The sequence below is a fragment of the Ruditapes philippinarum genome, unplaced genomic scaffold, assembly GCF_026571515.1.
Source record: "Ruditapes philippinarum isolate M1 unplaced genomic scaffold, ASM2657151v2 ctg3212_1_1_1_1, whole genome shotgun sequence".
NCBI lineage: Eukaryota > Metazoa > Mollusca > Bivalvia > Venerida > Veneridae > Ruditapes > Ruditapes philippinarum.
The window spans coordinates 178,908-201,306 of NW_026852782.1; the positions used below are offsets into that span (position 1 = coordinate 178,908).

The 22,399-nt window shown below is 29.8% G+C and overlaps 1 protein-coding gene across 1 annotated transcript; it reads left to right on the forward strand.

Annotated features, from left to right (window-relative positions):
• The first annotated feature begins 17,527 nt into the window (after positions 1-17,527).
• Positions 17,528-21,865, forward strand: LOC132724216 (protein quiver-like). Its single transcript, XM_060709041.1, has 3 exons — positions 17,528-17,599; positions 19,572-19,697; positions 21,543-21,865. The coding sequence occupies exons 1-3, from the start codon at positions 17,548-17,550 to the stop codon at positions 21,719-21,721; spliced, it is 357 nt and encodes a 118-aa protein (XP_060565024.1). The 5' UTR covers positions 17,528-17,547; the 3' UTR covers positions 21,722-21,865.
• The last annotated feature ends 534 nt before the right edge of the window (positions 21,866-22,399 follow it).

Below are 22,399 nucleotides of genomic sequence, written 5' to 3' on the forward strand. Positions count from 1 at the left end.
TGATTTCACTTATTTTTATAATAATATATATTTCGTGCTGAATTAGCATCCGATTGCACGTGTCTAATGAAATGTTTTCTTGACATTTCAGACGAATGCCATCTCCATCAATCTTATTTATATTTAACAATTCATCATTAAATAAAGGATTTACTTGAATTTGCTTTTAGGGTTAAATGGAATGATGATATGTAATGATAGAAATGTAAAATGCTGGTACATTTCCATTGCAAATTGTGCTTATATTTAAAGTACACAAGTCTTTTGAAACAATAATTTGGGACTTTATTAAGCGTAGAGCGTGTATTACATTCATGGATCACATTAGTAGATACAATTTATACAATTAATAAGTCAGATAAAGAACGCTTGTCGATTTTTACCTATCTTAGAGCTTTCCTTACAAAACTTGACTACGTCTTGTACAGATGAGGTTGTAAAATGATTGTCTTTAAACCAAACTAAAATGTTACGGCAGGGATCATCATGCAATTTGTATTTTTTTAAACATATCTTTATAATTCTAGTGGTTGTTAAATGTATTCTTTGAAACAGTATTATTCGCAAACGCAAAAGTAGAGTATATCAGAACCGTATCTTACCAAAGAAAAAAAATTGTTAAATAATAAGTTATTGATAAGTGCTTTGATTTTGAAATGAAGGTGACAAGTAGTTCCTCTTCTGTATTTAGTTGACACTTAGTGGTTAAAGGTAGAGACGTTAAGTTTTAAACAGTTAACATTATGTTATTCTAAATGCAGTTATTCAAGGGAAATGTATTTGGAAGAAGTTTTATATGTATTTTTTGCTTCTTCATTTTATTTGTGATAAAGATTTTTTTGTTGCCAATTCAGAATTGTCATATTGTTATAGGACCACATATCACAACAATAACAAACATTTTGTTTTATACCCACAAGGATAAGCAGAACACTAAGGATATTCAGTTCTTGACCAAAGCTGTCACATAAATAGACACCTCTATGGATTATAATCCGTTATAGCTTAGGAGCCGGATATACTTGATAGGTCAATATTGACAGGTGGTTAAGGGCTAGATGTTATCAAGACTGATTGAATTGTGATCAAAAATAATAACCTAGAAGTCACAATACCTTTTTCACTGAAGGCTAGTGGTCTAAGATTTGATTAAATCTAATGTTTAGAATATTTATTATATCTTACATACATGTATGATTTTGTGTAAAAAGAACTTCCTTGAATACGAACCTTTTTGCATTTGATATACGGGCTAGATGTCTTTTGTTGTAACTGATTTATGATGAACAAAAGAATGTAAGCATGTTTTATTCTCCTGCAGTAGACTGATAGATGTTTGGATATGATTTATTAAAGATGATTTGAATAATTTCGTATAACTTTTGTATTTACTAGATGCACATCACTGTTGGTATTTCGAAATATAAAACAAACAATTTTATGCATGGTTGCTAAATTTGATGAATACCAATTAAAGCTTTGATAAACGTTCTTTTCAAAATGTCATCATTTTAAAGTTTGGCTGCTTTAACTACGCCATATGTCTTTGGCAAACGTTTTGATAAGTTATTTATCAGCTCACTGATAAATAGCACGATATTCTAGTTTTCAATTCTAAATCCTAAGAAACAAAATAATTAAACGGACACATGCACTCCGGCAAAAATGAGTTGCAACCTTTTATATTTTACATGCATTATGCACAACCATTCAAAATATAACATACAACCTTAAAATAAGGCATGCTATGATGCTTAATGTCTATTCTAACATTATCAGACACTTGTTCATTTTAGTGCCAATTCGTCGTTGAATTACCATTTAACTTGCCATTAAATTTGAACATGTAGTTTGTTTATGGTTAGATATTTCATTACAGAACTATACAGTAGTCAATGCTTAATGTTACAAGTTGTTATAAGTATGTATCTAAAGAAATATGAACAGGGGGCATCTTTAAATTTAAGGTTTTTATTCCCGAGCATTACCATTAAATCTGAATGTCACAAAATATATTATTTTGAATCATTAAAAATGATTTAGTTATTTCTTGTGTCTTATGTCTTTGTTATATCCATTTATTATCGAGCATTCGTTTCAAAACCGATCCAATGGGTAAAACATTCACTTTAAACTCTGATGGGGAAATATTGCACTGGAACTGTGTACTAACCATTACATTAAAATAGTGTAATTTTAAATTATCCGTGATATCAATTGACATTTATTGCCATGAACTGAAATTTATTTGGAATTGCTTTTTAGATTTAACAAGTAACGGTACAAATGTATCAGAGTGACAAGCATTATTGTAAATGTACTTTCTTGCAAAAAAACTCAGTTTGATTCATATAATCTTGATATTTGTATTTTGATCGACCTGACAATTTATTGTACTCTTTCGTGTAAATAATAAGTGCTTTTACAATTTAGGTCGGTCACTTAGACATAAACTTATAACCTTAGATGCACTCCTCAATTAAAGATAAAGAAGCCAAATTAATATTTTAGGGATGTTTTGTTTAAATACTCTCTTATAAACTAGTACATGTGATTGACCCACGTTGCAACAATCTCCTAATTATTTATTCAGCGTAACAATTTAAAAGGTGGTACATAAAAAATTATTTAATAAATCAGTTTACCCATTTGTTTCTTTATTTCTTCATTTTCCTCTTCTACATCTTCTCATTCCATTTAATGTGTGTTACTTTATTCTAAACAAAAAAGATACATATGGGATCCATTAAGTACGCACAAAGCGTAAAATTAAGATGTTGTTTGTTCAGCACAATTGAGCCTGTTCATGGATGTAATTGGTTAGTGCATGTACAGACCATGCCACTTTGTAACGATGTAATCAAAATTCAACATTGAAATGTAAAAGATTGATTTTGTAAAAGAACGTTACATGTAATTTAGTTTTTTGTAAGCAAGATTTAGTTTTATCTTTTTTGGATATTGAGATTTTGTAATGAACTGCGGTTTTGAAACGGTATAATTTAGAAACTGGAGGTAACATATTGCATCAAGAGCTTCAGGCTTAAGTGCTTTAAATTAAATAATAAAATCTTACAATCATTTCTATAAATAATTTATAAATATTAAGAGACTAAATTCAAGACCCTGTATATTGTAATTGTATATAATAATGCTTATAAAGCAATTTTCAACATCGAAGAAATGTAAAATATGTATTGCAAATATTTGTACATATTAATATGTGTAATCATTAAAATATATGCATTCATTTCTTATTGAAAAATTTGACTTAGACTTAATAGACAATAATTCTTTACTACCTCACTTTATTTACATGAAATGTAAATTCGTTAATATCTTTATCAATAATGCTTTTTGGAACTTACAAAATTGATTATTTTTAATTTGAGCATCATATTTATGATATGAAACCATAAAAAAATTGTGTTACAAGATCTTTAAAGTGTATATACATGTTGGTATATAAAACTAAAGATAAAAATAATGATGTCGTTCTTCAAAATATTTTGAAAGAATACAATGTTTGGTTGAACTTTATTTTCACAGCAATAAACTATTTTTTTTATTTCATTTGTTGTATTCTTCCTGAATGTGTTTTGTTTAAAAAATCGCTTCTGTTACAGCCTTTGCGTTTGCTCTTATATGGACTTGATCAAATTGTTTGATGATATGGCTAGGTTAGTCGGAGTTTGCATTGCCTTATTAATATTTGTCTTCTTTTTATTTATTTATTTATTTATTTATTTAGTATTATTATTATTATTATTATTATTATTATTATTATTATTATTATTATTATTATTAAAGGGTAAGACTTCAAATTTTAGACAGATTATAAAAGATCGTTAAATGTATAGGGAGTTACGTGTTACATGCTACGTATCTGCTGTTAAAACTTCTGTATTCAATTCATCATTTATTGTTGTCGTTTTTTTGTATTTTTATATCATGTTTGATTGTATATTTGTTTTATGTGTTTTCTTTCCTTTCTTTTTAATTGTTTGTATGTGTCTGCTTTAGTGTAAAATATTCTTTAAATATAATAAATTATATTATACTGGGGTATGCAGGGTTAAGCAGTACATACAATGAATGATACATTGCTTGTATACTAGACATGTCACATAAATAGACGTGTCTGGAATATAAAACTGTCAGATATTCAGAATTGTTTTATCAAAAGACGTTAGTGCCAGATATTAAAATATGAGAACCCCAGCTGGTTGTCTACAAGTTTTGATTGATTTGTAACCGAAAATTGAGAATAAATAAACTAAATGAATTTTATTCACCGGCAGATGACCTAATGATGCTTACTAGGCACAATGTATTCTTTGTACTTAATAATCCCGAAACTTGAAAGTAAAATATTTTATGTCTAATACTTTGAATTCAACATCCCCGTAGGAGCTACACACACACTGAAGTTGTTTTAAGCTCCATTTTCAGAAAATAACATTATATATGCTATTCATTAGTTTCAATAAGTGTTACATAATATTAGTTTCCCGAATCGTTCTTTAGCAACAAAGATTTTTTGCATTCGAACATTGACCTACAAATGATAAAGAGACAATCAGCTTATAAAACGAGTTTGTATGAACCGGGATAGGTTTCCAAAATAGTTTACAAACAATCGGCTATATTTTTATAAGAGATTATTTTTAAAAGGCTGTTTTTGTTTTTATAGTTCTCGGTAGTAGCAAAATGACATTTTGATGTTAATCATTTTTATTCTTAAGGCATTACAATTTCAAGGTATAATGATTTGTTTCGCCAAACAGTTTAATCATGTTGATTCAATTTTATATAAAGCATACAATATACATATATATGATATTTTTGTTGTTGTGTTTTTATGATTTGTATTATCCTTCCCCTGTCTGAAATATTTAAAAAAAAGAAAACAGCTTGCAGTGAAAATTTCAAAACTTGGCCTTTATAAGTTGATTTATTTAATCCTTGCCTACGTAATTGAAGAGAATTTACTGGGTGTTTGACAAGACAGAACTGGAAATATTTGTTTGAGATATTTGTTACCAAGTAATGGTGGTCTTGATCAGTTATTTGCACATTTTTAGCTGATTTCCTCTTTCCGTTTTTCCAGTTTATAGTACCAAAGGAAACAATGAAAGACATTGCAACGATTTTCGCTTAAAACCGGCTAAGAATTGTACAAACATTGTTTTCTAATTCAATTTGAGTTAACTCCTTGGTTATCCTTTGAAGAAAAGTCCATTTTAAGTATTTCATTTGATATTCGTCAGATTTTGATATTTTATGTTTTTAGGCATTTGGACATCAATGGAGATCCTTTAAGGATAGGTTATTATTTACTTTTATACTGAAACATTTCTTCATGACATTTATTATACTATAACATGAAATAAATCTAAATATACCTTATTTGTTTTGACACGCTTTACCTGTCATTCGCATGCAGACAATAAATGAAATTATAGAATCAATATCACACTTGTGACACGAAAGCAATATCATGTCACTCATCTTCTCCCGGAAATAAACGTTATGTATTTGATTTCTGATAAGAATAAAATTTATAAAGTATTTATTGTGTATTTCGTTTTACATTTTACTTCTATCCATGTTTGATTTGTTTACTTACACATAAAAAGTAAATACAAATATCAATAAACTATATCTATAAACAAACACCTATTAAAACCTTCTAGGAATTATGTTATATTTCAATTTGCTAAAACAAGTGCCGTATTGGTGCTATAGAAGTGTGAGATGTTACATGTTACCTAAGCTTATAAATAGACTAGGGTAATAGACAGAGTGCTAACTCATCATTGTTCACTTATTTATGAAAATGACGAATACTACATGTATTGGTCAGAATTTAAAATGAATAGTTCAAGGTAACCATATGCCATTGTAATGAACCGACGACCTTTCAACTCTTCCCTGAATTTCGCTTCTCTTAAATATTTTGATATCGAAAAAAAAAGATGTGTTATATTTTTGTCCAATATGTCTTAATTTACAAATTCTGTGAAATGCAAATTGTATAAATTAGGTACATGTACTTAGCAAATATTTATTTTCGCACAAAAAATACTTTGCAAAATAACCGGAATTTAATCAATCGATAAAAACATCTAATTACAGTAATTTTTATAAACAATCCGTGAAAAATGTGTTTTTTTTATTTCGGAATGTGTTTCTATGCTTGTTTCTTTGTTTAAATTGTTTCGATGATCTATGGTTATTAACACTTTGATAATAACATCGAAGTGCAAATAGCCTTTGAGATAAAATCATGGTTGAGAATGTTTGAATCACCTTAACAGTTTATGTCAAGAGATGTCGAGTATTATCTGGCTATTGCAAATAAAGCACCAAAAAGCGTTTGACTAGGACTATAAATGTAATAATTTATCCCATTCAAACTTGTTTCAGACAGATTTAAATTGAAAAATAAGTTTCAAGAAAGAAATCCCTAGATGTACACATTAAGACGGTATAGGCTTAAAAGAAATACGAAGAACAGAAAAATCGATTTCTTAATCCAGTTGTCTTCTTTGTTTTAGTCCTAGTCAATTACACTCTCTTAAATAGTTTAAATAAAATCAAATTCGACATTCGTCGGTGACAGAAATTACATAAATGAGATTAACATTTTACTAAATAATATCGCACATTTGTTAAATCCTTGTCCAATTGTCATTATTATCACAATATGTCTCAGTTTTTTTCCTTGACAGGAATGCAATTTTGTTATTTATGATTCGTTGCACAAAATGTTTGATACTATTTCAAAATGTGTTAAATGTCAGTTAGTATAGGTATGCATCAATCAGGTCAGTAAGTATAGGTATACATCAATCATGATATTAAACAACATCACAATTTCAAATTTATGTTACAGTTAACCAGATTTTTCTTCTGATGGCACTTTTAATGTCGATGTCAACTATAATAACAGCTACAGAGTTTCTAAATGTATGTAAGACCAAAATAAAAGTGCCACAAAACGTCTGTCCCGGACTTCCTGATCTATATCTTTGATGTCTGTCCCCGTGAATACAAATTATTAAAGTTGTATCAAATAATTTCGTTTTTAAACTTCTTGATTTTAATACACTCCCAGCATACGAATATCTTAAAGCTACTCTGAAATAATCGTTTCAAAGCCTGACGATATATGTCTTAGCTTATTATCACATGCCGGTATTATAGACACCATTGTATTAAGCTAACAATAAAGTGAACCGTAATCAGGCGTGATACCTCGTGTACTGAATTGGTTTGTTTTATTTTCTGCTTTTTAAAGGTACAATAGATGCTTTGTTTTATCCAATGTCTTTTGAATGTCATTATACTGGGAAAAGACTATTAAAAATCATTAACATTAGTTGCAATTAAAATATTAACGTTACTTTCAACAACTTAATATTTCCTTGTAATAATTCTACTTATTTCTCCCAGTTTCTCTCTATATCAGATTTATTTTGTAAATGTTGTTAAAATTGTTTACAAAATGTTTTTCAACAAATACCGAGATTTTGAATCGATTACTAAATAATATTCTAAAATTTTATCAAACATTAATCGGTCTTTTCACCCTCTTTCATATATATCTCATGTTGAACTATAATTAGTGTGCATGACTGTGTTTTTGGCATTTCAAAAGATTGGCATTGCCATCAATCTTCTTTCGTATTAGCAAATCATCATTAAGTAAAGGAATTACTTGAATTTGCTTTTAGGATTAGATAGAATGATAGCATATACGATAGAAATGTAAATTGGTACTACATCGCCCTTGTAAGTTGTGCTTAGATATCGAATCATCAAATGCTTAAACATGTCATCCTTAATATTTAAATAACATTACATATATCATTTTAACAATTCATTTAAATTTTATGAAGCGGAAAGTGTGTATGACAAAATACTCTTTAAATTAATGAATCATACTAGTAAAAAATGAATGAAGAAGATTTAGAACGCTTACCGAACTTTACCTATATTAAAGCTTTCCTTACAAGACCTGACTACGACTTTTACAGAAGATATAAATGTTAAATGATGGTCTACAAAGCAAGAAAGATGTTATGGCAGGGATGTTGGTATGCTTTAATTTGTATTTTCGAAAACTTTTATATTTACAATCCCATTTATTGTTTTTATGTTCTGTATGCTTTGATTTAGAATGTTTAAAATTGGGGTAAAAAGTAGTTCCTTTATTGTTTTTTGTTAAAAGTTACTGGTTAAAGTTACTGGTTACTGGTTATATACGAGTAGTAACAAACAGTTATTATAACAACAATTGTAATTTTTAATTCAAAATGTAGTCATTCAAGCGAAATGAAATTTGAATTTTTACATAGTTTTGCTTCTTTGTCTTATTTCAGAAGAATGTATTATAATCAATTTTATCTTTATATTACTTTCAGAATTTCTATACTATATATGGCCAGATTTCAAATAATATTATTTTCTTAGATAAAGTTACAAGGATAAGCAGTACACTTACTATATTCAGTTCTTGACCAAAGCTGTCACATGGATATACGTATCTATAGAATGCAAAAATGTCAGCTAATCCGTTTAAGCTTAGGAGCTGAATATAATTCATAAGTGTATATTGATGGGTGGACAAGGTCTAGATGTTATCAAGACTGATTAATTGTGATAAAAAAATGACATAAAAGTCAAAAAACCTTTTTTTACTTAAGTCTAGAAATCTCAGATTTGATTTAGTCATTGACAAGATGTTTAAAATAGTTTAAGTGTAAAAGCATTTCCTTGAATAAGAACGTTTTTGCATTTGATATACGGATTAGATATCTGTAGGTGTAACTGATTTATGATGAACAAGAGAATGTAAGCATGTTTTACTCTCAAGCAGTAGACTGATAGATGTTTGGATATGATTAATTAAAGATTATTTGAATTATTTTAAATAACTTTTGTATTTACTAGATGCACATCACTGTTGGTATTTCGAAATATAAAACAAACAATTTTCATGCATGGTTGCTAAATTTGATAAATAGCAATTAAAGCTTAGATAAACGTTCTTTTCAAAATGTCACCATTTTATAGTTTGGCTTTTAGACATAAACTTATAATCTTAAATGCAAGTACAAATAGAATAAAAGTTTATATTCTTTTTCGTTTTCACTCCTCGCTTATACGTAGCTTCCAACACAATCGAACTAAAATAAATTTGTATAAACTATTTAAAGATAAAGAAGCCAAATCTGATATTATAAGGATGTATTGTTTAAATACTCTCTTATAGACTAGTACATGTGATTGACCTGCGTTGCAGCAATCTCATAATTATCCAGGGTAACAAAAGGTGGTACATAAAAGTTATTTAATACATAAGTTTACCCATTTGTTTGATTATTCCTTCTTTTTCCTCTTCTTCATCTTCACATTCTACTTAGCGTTTATTTATCTCTTTTTAACAAAATAGATAAACACGTGATCCATAAAGTTTGCACAAGGCGTAAATAAAAATCTTGCTGATTCAGCACAATTGAGTCTGTTCATGGGTGCATGCGCAGACCATGCCACCTTGTACCGGTTTAAGCAATATTCAACATTGAAATATAAAAGATTGAAAGTGTAAAAGAAAGTTACATGTAATTTAGATTTCTGTAAGCAATATTTAGTTTTATCCTTTTTGGATATTGATATTTTGTGATCAAGTGCGGTTTTGAAACGTTTTATAATTTTGAAACTGGAGGTAGTATGTTGATAAGGTTGATTAAACTCTGTCGACAAAAAGTTACATTACATTTGTAATGATGATAAACATGTCAAACAAAAGGAAACTCGAGCGACAGAGGTCTATGTGCAAATGTTACATCAAGTTTGTAAATGATTTACGAGTTTTGGGATATCATTTTCGCCTATGAATTGTTTATTAACAGTAACTGCAATAATAAATATAAGGAAGATAATATTTGTTTCATAAAATATTGACACGCAGACACATTGCTTATTCAAATGTTTGGCAAATCTTATAACATTATACACATTGTAAAGATACGGGATTGTTCATCTGTTTTCTATACTATTATGGATTACTCAAGAACAGATTCAAAACTTCTGATGTACCTACCTGTACTTATGAAGCCGCTTAAAGCTGTACATATGTTTGTTATGAAAATTGCAAAGTACATGTAGTTTAATCTGATTTCTAATTGATTCCTCTCCAGCAAACGTGGTTTGATGATATGGCTTGGTTGTGTCGGAGGGTGCATTCTGTGAATGTCGCATTGTCTTAATAATATTAGTCGTTTTTTTAAATATTATTATCATTATTGTTATTATTATTATTATTATTATTATTATTTTAACAAACATAATATAATTATTCTATTCGTAACTATAAAGTTTGGTTATCAGAATCATATATATTTAATCATTCTTTACTAGGCTAAAGATGGTTAAAAAGTGTTCAATGAACACACAACAAAGTACATCGAAAAAGTAGATTAATGCATTGACCAGCCTTGAGAAGCTGCACTTTGTTTCCTTTGTTGTTGTTGCTTATCAATGAAACTGAATAAGGCGGCGATAATTCTTCTCATTTGAATGTTTTCATCCCAACAGGACTTTTGATATTTTGTTATGCAACACAGATTCTCTTAAAACATCTTATTATATATAATAAACAGTTTTATTTGCCCGATAAATCATCGTCCTACTAGATAAATAATTATAATAAATGCAAAACATTTATTAAAATAATTGTTTGCCTTGTATAGTATTGTGTTTTTAATACGTAAGGTATTTTTTATTTAAAATAACAAGGCAAAAAGCTTGAGTATGGCTACACTCATGATATTTATAGTCTATACTATGCATAAACATTTCATGGACATAAATTTTCTGTACACCTGCTACGAGTTAGGTCTAACCACAAGATTTGAAACCTGCTTTTTCAACTAACTTTATTCTTTTTAAATGCTCGCTATATCTATATGAGTGCAACGTGCATACAGAATGATATGTTACAGGCTTCTGATTAATTACTCGGATTAATTTACGTCCGTGGTGATAAATATGTTGTCGTAAATAGAAAACAGCAATATTGCAATATAAGCAATATCGTCAGGGCATGCTGTTAGTTATTTACATGTTTATGCCATCCAAGAAGCTCTGCCTTCGACACTTGCAGCTGTAGAATTTATTTGGTTAAAAAATATAAAGTATGCATCATACAAGAATAGATGTAGATTGTTGTATTTAATAAAATGAATTTAGGTTTAAGGTGCAGTTGATAGGTCAAATAGAAGGTATGGTATCTAATTTGTCATTATTACTAACAATTTCACAGAAATATATTTTAGAAAAAATGAGTAAATTACCTGACTGACTTTTAAAAAGAATTATATGCTTTATTCTTTACGGCTTAATCACGTGCACTAGAAAATGTTAGATATATTATAATTTCCTTAAATTCAAGGCAATTCAGTATATGTATAGGAACATTAAGAAAGCCAGCTTTCTGGGTTAAACAAGTTATTGAACAATTACTCAGTTGGGACCAGGAAAATCACAAAAGATAATAACGAGAAAACAATTTGTAGCGTTCATTAAGGGACGTCTCTTGGTATATACGATATCAAAATGAGAACTTGCTAAGACAGACATTTAGACAATCCAATTTCCAAAGAAAATTATGATGTTAACACCACACAATCACGACTTTAGTTTCTTGATGTCTTTGAAAGTATAGCAAACAACATATACATGTATAACCAAATCTTAGGCTGAGCTTCTTTTCACATAGTATATTTTTTAAGGATTAAAATTAATAAGTATATGTCATCACATTACATATAACACCCGTCTTTTGTATCATCATTTGTGAACAACACCGGAAAGGGGATGTGTATTTTAATTCAATTTTTGTTAAATATTGCCTTATTTTGCTAACTTCAACACTTATTATTATAAATATATAATTATTAGTTTAATTGGTTGGTTTAGTTTGTTTATTCTTTATTTTTTTATAGTTTTAATGTGTTTTTAAAATAGCTTACTTGTTTTGATCGATCTTTCGCAATATATACTATAAGCTGTTGATTATAGCAATTATCTGTTTATATCATTTCCTTGACAACACTGAAATCGCTTTCTAAGTCGGGAAGGTAACAGCTTGATTTGTGAATGTTATGACTTGTACAGATAATCATCAGCAATTGGTGTTTAATAGTAACACTAAGTATGTATTGTCTGTGTATTTAAAAGAGATTGACACATTAAATAAATAACGTAAATACCTTCGAAAGAAATGACTTTGTAAATGTGTTTGCAGCAAATGATTTTGTCCGGAAATGTCTGTGATAAATACTAAAATAGTATTAAAACTATTTTCCCACTTTCTTGATGGCATTGTCCGAGCTTTTGTTAAAACAAGTGTTTCATTAATGAATTGTGTATTTTCCTGGGGCTTAAAGTGTTGCAACAATAAAGTATAGATAAAACTAAAGTGAGTCGTTGTCGGTTATGTAACATAAATTCGGGAAATTAAGTTTCGTTTTTTTATAATGGGGTATAAATCGATTGATCAAACACAAATTTCTATTATAGGTATGAGCCGGGTTTTTTTTTAATCCGTTCAGAAAAAATCATTACTCTTCCAAACTTTAAAACGGGTTAAATTGTGTTAAACATATTATGACATTTGTTGTGTAATTTGTCATACTTAACGCTTCTTGCAAATAAGATTATGAATCCCTTAATTAAATTGTCTCCCAAACTATCCAGGACTAATACAAAATTTATTAAGAAAAGGCCTGTTTTAAGAGAATCATAAAATATCATAATTATGATTCGTATTAACTGTAAAACAAAATTTTAATTCGAAAAATGTTATATTTATATTGTGCATTTGATTAACAATATCAATTTAGTCGCATCAAACAAACACACAATACAAAACATAAACAAACATTTGATTTTGGTACGTTTTCATGCTTTTCGGGAATCCTACATAATTATATAAACATGCTTAAATCTACAAGATATTTAGTGTTTTTTAAAATATTAAGACTAATATTTTCACTTTTAATTCTGTTAAAATGCAATCAAAAGAATGTACCATATATCGGACAGTTTCTTTCTCTGTATGCAATATATAAAGCTATACTCGTATACCATTAAAATTGTAAAAGACGTAAAAGCATGTCTACAGATTCATTGACATCATGGACGTATTTTATTTATGAAAACTATTAAAATCTTTGTTAAGTACAATATATATATGTATATTGCTGCTGCTGTTAACGTAATAAATTACGCAAGAAAGAGTTACACACCAGAAATATACTGTTAGTTTGTTAGTTTGGTGATGAAGTATGCAATACCAAAACAAAAATGAAAAACATTCTTCAGAAATAAATGAATACATAATATAATAGTTATGTTAGTATTATCTTTTATTAAGTTTTTTTACCCCATTTTGGGACTAAGTTCTAAAAAACCCTTAAAATTGATAGAAATCAATTAAAGTTTCATTCTTTTATTGAAGACTGGTGTTTATATTATATACAATGTATAAGAAAAATGTGACTGTATGCTTGGTAATCAATATACTTACTTACAGAGATATATTAGAATCAGTTGTGTAGATTTAGCAAGCCTTTTTACGATTTTGTCAAAGTCTTATATTTTTGGGTTGCATATATAGCTATCTATGTTCCAGGTTCCTGTAAAAATGTTGCAGAGGACAGGTCATAATATTTATGTTGAGCGCTAAAAAGAAGACAATAAAAATAATATTTTTTTGTAAAAAAAAACATATTTTCTACTTTTAAACAGACAACAATAGTGTTCATTTCCATCTTTATTATTAAAGTCAAACTCGTCACCATTTGACTCTCAGTTTGGAATTCGTTTAGGTACAAAACAAACATTATTTCTAAAGGTGTACCAAGATCACCAATATCATTTTTAGATTAAATTATATATTGATAGCTTTGAAAAAAATTAAGATAGCTATTTCTAAAGTTCGCCCCGCTGGGGCGCAGAGCGAGATTTAAGAAATAAAACGGCGGTGTCGCGGGACGAAAACACGCTAATTAGCAGGGGCGCGGGGTGAAGTTTTACATGTATTGATTAAACTTCGCCGCGCGCCCTCACTAATAAGCGTGTTTTGATCCAACCCACCCCCATTTTAACTTGTTAATTATCGATTTTCGCTTGGCGGGCTCACGGGCGAAAACACGAATGGCACAAATCAGCAAGCATACATATCAGGTTTTAAATTGCAAATTCTTTATTAAACTTAAAATTATAAAAACCATCATCATACTTGAAACCGCGTGAAAAATTAAAACAATACACGAAAAGTAATTATTATTAGTCATTTGAAACCGCGTGAAGAAAATATTAAAACAATTCATGAAAAGTAATTATTATTAGTCAACTGAAACTGCGTGAAGAAAATATTAAAACGATTCATGAAAAGTAATTATTATTAGTCAACTGAAACCGCGTGAAGAAAATTTTAAAACAATTCATGAAAAGTAATTATTATTAGTCAACTGAAACCGCGTGAAGTAAATATTAAAATAAATTAAATTCAATAATCTTAAAGGAAAGTAATTAAGTATTGCCATACAAATATATATATTATATATATATATATATTATTATATAATATATATTATATATATATATATATATATATATATAATATATATATATATATATATATATATATATATATTCATTCTATATATATATAAATTATATGATATATATTTTTTTATATTTGGTATTCAACAGGTTTTTATATACCAGGAAGAAAAGGAATGTAAAAGAACATTCCAAGAGAAAATGGGGCAAGGTCACAGTGAAACCCCTTTCCAAGCTGGGAATATGGTATTTCCAGGTCTAAGTAGTGTAAATGTTATGTTTCTTTTTTCAAAAGGTTAAACAATTAGGTAAATCGTTCCATATAATTGTCAAATCAAAAGAATTAAGGTGGAATATGAAATCTGCCGACATTAAAACGCATAAACAACAATGAAACCCTTGAAAACCTGTAATCTCTACCGTTCACACTCTATATAAGTTAGTAAAGCGGACGATTCGTTTCCCGATCTCTTCTATTTTTAGAAATGAACATCACTGTCGCCCGAAGCAGGCTTTCGGTGATACGATGCACTTTTCCAAGATAAAATTACTGAACTACTTATTTTGAAACAATACAGAATAATAAATTATTGTTTTTCTTTCCAACAGAAAATAAAAGCTGAAGGCCGCTTTAAGCAATAATGCTCTTATAATATGATATGACCTCAAAAGAAAGTCAAGGTAAGATTTTCTATCTGATATATGATAAATGATACAAACTTAGATCTATTACCGGCTTTAATATATATGAGCCGCGTCACGACAAAACCAACATAATGTGTTTGCGACCAGCATGGATCAAGACCAGCCTGCGCAATCGCGCAGTCTGATCAGGATACATGCTGTTCGCTTACATACCCTATATCAAGTAAAGAAACTGATAGCGAACAGCATGGATCCTAATCAGACTGCGCGGATGCGCAAGCTGGTCTGATTACATGCTGGTCGCAAAACCCATTATGTTGGTTTTGTCGTGACGAGGCTCAATTATATTTTTTTATTTTCCTGAACCAACATAACAACAGTCAAACATGCAACAAGGTCATTAAATTGTGACATTTTTTTAAACAGTCATATAAAGTCAGATGCTGCAGGAAAGAAAATGCTTATGACATGTATGATAAATTATATTATTTATATTCAACAACTTGTATATACTTGTGTCTCCTCGGATCATCTTATGTTGAAACCACATTCTTATTCTAGTATAAAGTACACGGTAATTTTATAGTAAGAGCGAAATATACTGGAACAATAGAAACAATTGAAGAGAAAATTAAATATACAGGATATTTTAGCATAAAATTGTATGTAATTGTTAAAAAATACTGTGTATATAAGCCGTACAGGAACACGTTAAAAAAGATATTTTAAAAGAATTAGGCCTATGATTGATGTCATTTTTGTGTTTACCTATATCTACTTTTTCTGATCTTATCAGCCACGGGAGAGTTGTTTACACTGCATAGAGCTCATCATTAAAGACATTACAATTATCACTTTCATCAACGTTGTGATCAACATCATCATAACAAAAAACACCATCACGTTCATCATTATTTAAAACATCAACGGGTCCCTCATCATCAGAACATCATCACCCCCATAATCATCATTAAAAATTATCATCACCCTCACCGTTAAAGAAAAGTTATCTGCATCAGTATAATTGAAATCAACATAATCGGCGCATGAATCATCATCATTACAATCATCATCATCATCTTCATCATCGTCGTCGTCGTCATCATAATCATCATCAAATCATTATTACCTCAATAATCATCATCAAAATTATCACCTCTTCCATCATAATCATCATCATTAATTCCCAGATCAAAATGATCATTATCCTGCATCAGCATCAAAATCGTTTATATCATCATCATCATCATCATCATCATCATCATCATCGTAACTATATTTATAATTATCATCAAATCTTCATTAATTAAAAACTATTCATCACCTTTATCATCATTATCATCAAAATTTATAATTATCGTCACTTTTTCAGTATTTTCATCATCATCATCTTCTTGTAATCATCATCAACTTCTTGATCATCATCATCTTCTTCTTTTTCTTCTTCATCATCATCTTCTTCTTCTAATCATCATCAACTTCTTGATCATCATCATCTTCTTCTTTTTCTTCTTCATCATCATCTTCTTCTTCTTCATCATCATCATCATAATCAGCAGCAGCAGCAGATTATATATATATCAGTGCTATTTTTTCATTGATTCACATAGGAAAAAAAACGCAACTGAAATATAACAGTATGCCATCTCATTGGACAAAAAATAATTTCAAACACTAACACCTATTATAAATCAGTATAGGTTTTACAGAGGCTGCAATGGGACGTGGTATTACACATTCCCAGTAGCAAAAACATAGATTAATTAGCAGATATTGTTTATTTTTTTCTATCGTTTACATTTTACACAAACGTAAAATCACTGAACATAGTAACATTTTACTGATTTCTGTTACAATTATTTTTAATGAAATTGAGATAAAAGAAACTCGTTAAACACTTGATTATAACGAGTAATATAGTATTCCGGCCTCGACATCTTTTTATCACAAACTTCTCTCGATGTCGCAAAAGAACAAAACAATATTATTCATCATAATTATATAAATGTTCATTTTTAGTCACTTAATAATATATCAACGTTTGTTTTTGTTATAACAACTTTTTATAACAATATCCAATGATATACTCGTATATCTATTGTTTTATCAATAATTGAAACATATATGAAAAATGTGCCATCGTAGACCAATCCGCTTAAAAGAAGAGGGTGGATAAGTGGACAATCCAAGTACTTTAAACAGGAAAAAATTGTTTTCATATTCAATTGTAACTAAACTTTCACGGGGTTCACAATACTAAAAATGCATCACGTATCTTTTTGGTATTTCAGGCTGTTGGTTATAGCTGCAACCGGTAAGAAAAAAATTATAGAATTTCTATTTTAGTAATATTTTACCGAGCATGCATTATGATACACAATGTATTTGTACAAATTTTGTTTGTTTTGGTCATATGGCAACGTTTCAGCTTTACCTGTGCTCTTCCGTGCATTATTTCGGACACGAACCGGCACCTGAGTAGAACCACCGAGGTTCCGTAAGAATGGACTGTTTGACACAATCATTTTGGGGAAAAAATGATGAAAACTTCGGGAGGTAATACACAAAGTTGTTATTAGCCACGAAATACTTAGTTCGTAGGGTTTATAAATGCGATTTATTCATTTAATTCAGTTTAAACATGTGCATATTTATTTTAATATTTCATCATTTTTTTTTACATTTATATGTGTTCAATTATTACATATAGCTGAAAGGGGATATAACTAAAGAGAACTTATAAAGTTTCTCTTCCCGATTTTGCAAGAACAAAAATTCAGTTAATTTGTGAAAAATCCATCCAGTATTTTTTAACAAAATTGATGATATATCAACCCTAATTCCGCCGTGCCAAAGGAAAAAAATGCCCGGGCTCTCCACCCAATATATATATAATATCTAAAAAAAATTGTAGATTTGTGACTCTGCATGTCAGCTTTTACTCGTTGAGTCATACATCGAGTGTCCTTTGATGCCACAATTTAACGAAGCAGATAAACTACTATGTAGAACCGCCGGGCTGGATAGCTAGGTCGCACGAATGGCACTTAGATTCTGATGGAGCTCGAAATCCATAGTGATTAGGGCAATTGTTAAAAGGCAATGACCCTTATATTACTCGACAATTGAGGACCTTAATTGTGTTTATACATATAAATCGACTAGAGCTTTATCTATAAATTTGAAACTTAGATATTAATTATTGTTTTAAGTTCATAACGCATAATTGTCATTGATTTTTATTTTAATTTCCTTGGTAAAACAATTATAGTTTATACAGCAATATGTTTCACATAGCTTTTGGTACCCAAATACAACGCATGATATAAATTCTATATATCGTTAGTTATAAAATGGTAATAAAGACATTTGCCCGGGTTATATGAAGTAGTATAAACGTGTGTAAGTTTATATAACTGGAGACGCCAGACTAGGCTTTTAAATTAAACATACTTTTGCACAAGGTCATATCATTTAAAACGTTTGTCGCAGGGTCATATTGATATATTAATGTTCTATGTTATTTGTAAATGTATGTCCCGTATTGTACACCGTAGATCATGTGAAGTCCTATATTTGTGTCCTTTTCCTATATTCCATCCATTCATCCTTTTATTCATTTACTCATTCATTCATTTCTTCATTCATTCATTTATTAACAAGCATGTACTAACCATTGGTACGGGCCTCAATCCTAAATATTCTATTTCCGCACTAAGTACCTTCACGCATGCGCACTCCTACTGAAGATTTTCATGGCGCGAGCCAGACTTCGTATTCATTCATAATAATTAAATTCTGAGAGCGTATTTTGTATTTTTATAGGTAAGTATGAATGTCTTTATTGATCCCATACTTGTTATTTTACATTTTGCAATTCATGATTTTGTGTCATTTGTCATTATTTTGTATTTGCACTCCTACTGAAGATTTTCATGGCGCGAGCCAGACTTCGTATTAATTCATAATAAATATTTTCTGAGATCGTATTTCTGTATTTTTATAGCAACCCTCAAGCCCAGAACCTCTTAGCAGCACCTTTCCCATATCGTTAGAGTGGACTGCGACACGTTTTTATAACGAATTTATAAAACATGGGTATTAAAGAATTGATATCTTTGATAAAGGTTGAGAATAAATTTATAAACATGCTTTATTGTGTAACAAAATGCGAAAACTTTGTCTAGGTGATATAACAGGTTTGCAGGATTTAGATCGAATTTCGGCAAATAATTATTATCATTTTATATATATTTATATATATTTAACGTTTTTTTGTATTACAGTAACATATGTACTGGCCGTTTTATGTTACACCTGCATTGGAGATGGGTGTGGGGATCCGTTTGACGAAAGCCAAGCCAAACAACAATCCTGTAACGGAAGTTGTCTGAAGGAAATTAAAAACGATCGTAAGTATGACACAAATGACGTCATCATACTACATTACGTTCTAACGAAATTCGGTCAAAATATCCATCCAATGATCTATCAATCGATTAATCCATCCATTCATCAATCCATCCCCAAAAAATGTCAAAACCCTCGCTGGTAAGCATACATCCATCCAGCCGTCCTCCCTCACTTCAAACAGTATTAAACCCCTAGTAGGTACGTGGGCATCCGTCCATCCGTCCTCCCTCCCTCTACCTTCCAATAGTGTCAAACTCCTAGAGGGTACTGAACATGCGTACAGCAAAACAGAAAACTTTAGAATAAGATTGATTATTGTAAAATAACTTTTTCTCTTAACAGGCTTGTGTTCAATATACCGTAATGGTTATATACCAGTGTGTAATGTTGGCAACAAAATGCTACGTTGACAACATAATTGTAAGACGGTGCCATATGTTGTATTTATGAAATACGTTATTTTGTAATATGTTGTTGCTCTTATATAGCTTAAAACGTGGCTCAGACCCAGTCCGACTAGTCAAAACTTGGGTAATGTCTATTCCGTACATGGACGAATGAAATGTCAATAGGAAAGACATGTTTCTCCAACAGGAGAATCCCCTCCTTCCTTTACAACCCCAATGTCCAAGAAATCTTTGTAACTACCTGTTTTTAATATTGATGAACTGTTTGTTACTGGCAGGGTACGGTTGTAATGGTTAAACCCCGTTTTCAGTAGTAGCCTTTAGATCGATTTGTAACAAGACAGAACCGTTTCTTACATTAAAAGACACTTTTCCAAAAAGGAATAGCCATATCAATATACTGATTCGTTTCTAAAACGAAAAACCTTTGTCCAAGACCTAGTTGTCCTACCGGACACACCCTTGTATATGACCAGTCTATAACACCTAATATTTTGAGATCAAAATAGACACATATCGTTTTGTCGCTGGTATAACATTTTTCATTCATTATCAAACATAAATCGATGTGAAAAGATGAATTAGACATCTTAAAGTTCATTCCGTAAGATGAAAAGGCGATATTTTAGCATTTATTCATTCAAGCGTCTTGTCCGGTATGTACCAAAATACGGTATTAAGTGTTGTGCTCTAATCCTTTTTTTAGTCACACTCATTTTCAACGCACGAACAAGACTGGAGTTACTTCCCCTTTCACTACGTCATCATAGTAAAAACACCCTGAGAATCAGAGTAGCCATAGCTTTAGTATTGTCAATGGTATTGAAATTTGGTACGGCAAGGAAATAAATAGTTGTAACTCATAACATGTCGAATTTATGAAATGTACTCGTAATTGTTCTGCTTTTACTTCGGAGCAGTCAATCATAATGTTAAAGGGACTCCACTGAAGTTATTCGTAATAAATATATTTCGTGATAAGTGTACCATTTTATGTACGTCTGCACCAATTTCTTGTGTGCACAATTTCAGATTACACCCTTACTCCGTTTTTTTACATAATTTTTTTTCCATTTGTGCAGCATGACAGAAAATTGAAAGGCGTTGCAATGCATTTCAATCCAATCGGGCTATCCATTATAGCACAAAAATGCGATTTTCAATTTATTTCTCAGTCTATCAAATTTTGTAAATTATCTTTCCCTATCATCCTCTTGGTAGTGCCCAAGTTCGTCTATGTAAGATTTCCATATTTTATGTTTTTAAGCTTTTGAACTTTCCAATAATTGAGCTATAAGTAGAACCTTGTCAGACTGCACGGATGGCTGCGTGATATGGCTCTTATACTGATAACAAAAGAATTATCACTTCCGGTTAATGCATTGTAAGGGTTAAACTTAACAAGATATTAAATACATTTTATTCTTTTTTATACAGATGTTCAGAGACATTGTATGGAAAGTTTTGGTTTCCCATTTGACGACGAGTGTATTATCAAGGTAGGAGGAACAGAAACCTGCTTCTGCTCCACGGATTTATGTAACGGATCCGACAAAAGAAACATTTCACTAATTAGTGTGATAATGTCTTTCCTCGCATTTGTTTGGTTGAAGTAATGAACGATGATAAAAAAAAATTTACTTCCCACAAAATACAACGATAAAGGTGTATATTACTTTTATATGTTCTATAAATAGCTTTGAATGCCTTTCTCTTACAAGCAACATAGAAGTATATTCACAACAGTTTTTTCTTCTTCTAAAAATCTAAAAAATAGATTTTATGGAAAGCCCACAAAAAGATGCGTGCTATGACGTGACGTCACGCCAAGTTTGTTTGTATAATTCTGAAAAAAAAAAAAACAAGAAAAAAAAAACAAAAAAAAAAAAAAAAAAAAAACAAACAAACGTTGGGCAACTTGCTAAAAAAAGTCAACTAGTATATTTTACCGTCTTTACATTTTTAAAAGAATTATTAAGAATTAAGCGTGCCAATGCGCATTTAAATACAGGCCAAATTATGGAATAAATTGACAAGCTGAAAAAAAAAAAACACCGATTTATGGAGATTTCATATCCCATGTTGAAACGATTGATGAATTATATAATAAAACAGATTTGTACTTTCTAGATGGTAAATATGATGTGATATGTACTAAAAAATCAATTGACATCAACTTTCGTCTCGGTCAATATTTCTTTTAGTACATATCACATCATTTTTCACCAGCTAAAAAGTCCATATTTGTATAATATTTGCAATGGACAATTCATAGGTATTTTCCTAATCATTGT

Bases quoted from the DNA above. Each gene is read 5' to 3' on its own strand.
- LOC132724216 (XM_060709041.1), top strand. From the start codon at position 17,548: ATGCATCACGTATCTTTTTGGTATTTCAGGCTGTTGGTTATAGCTGCA. The intron at 17,600-19,571 runs GTAAGAAAAAAA...TTTGTATTACAG, and splicing joins GTTGGTTATAGCTGCAACCG to TAACATATGTACTGGCCGTT. The intron at 19,698-21,542 runs GTAAGTATGACA...TTTTTTATACAG, and splicing joins GAAGGAAATTAAAAACGATC to ATGTTCAGAGACATTGTATG.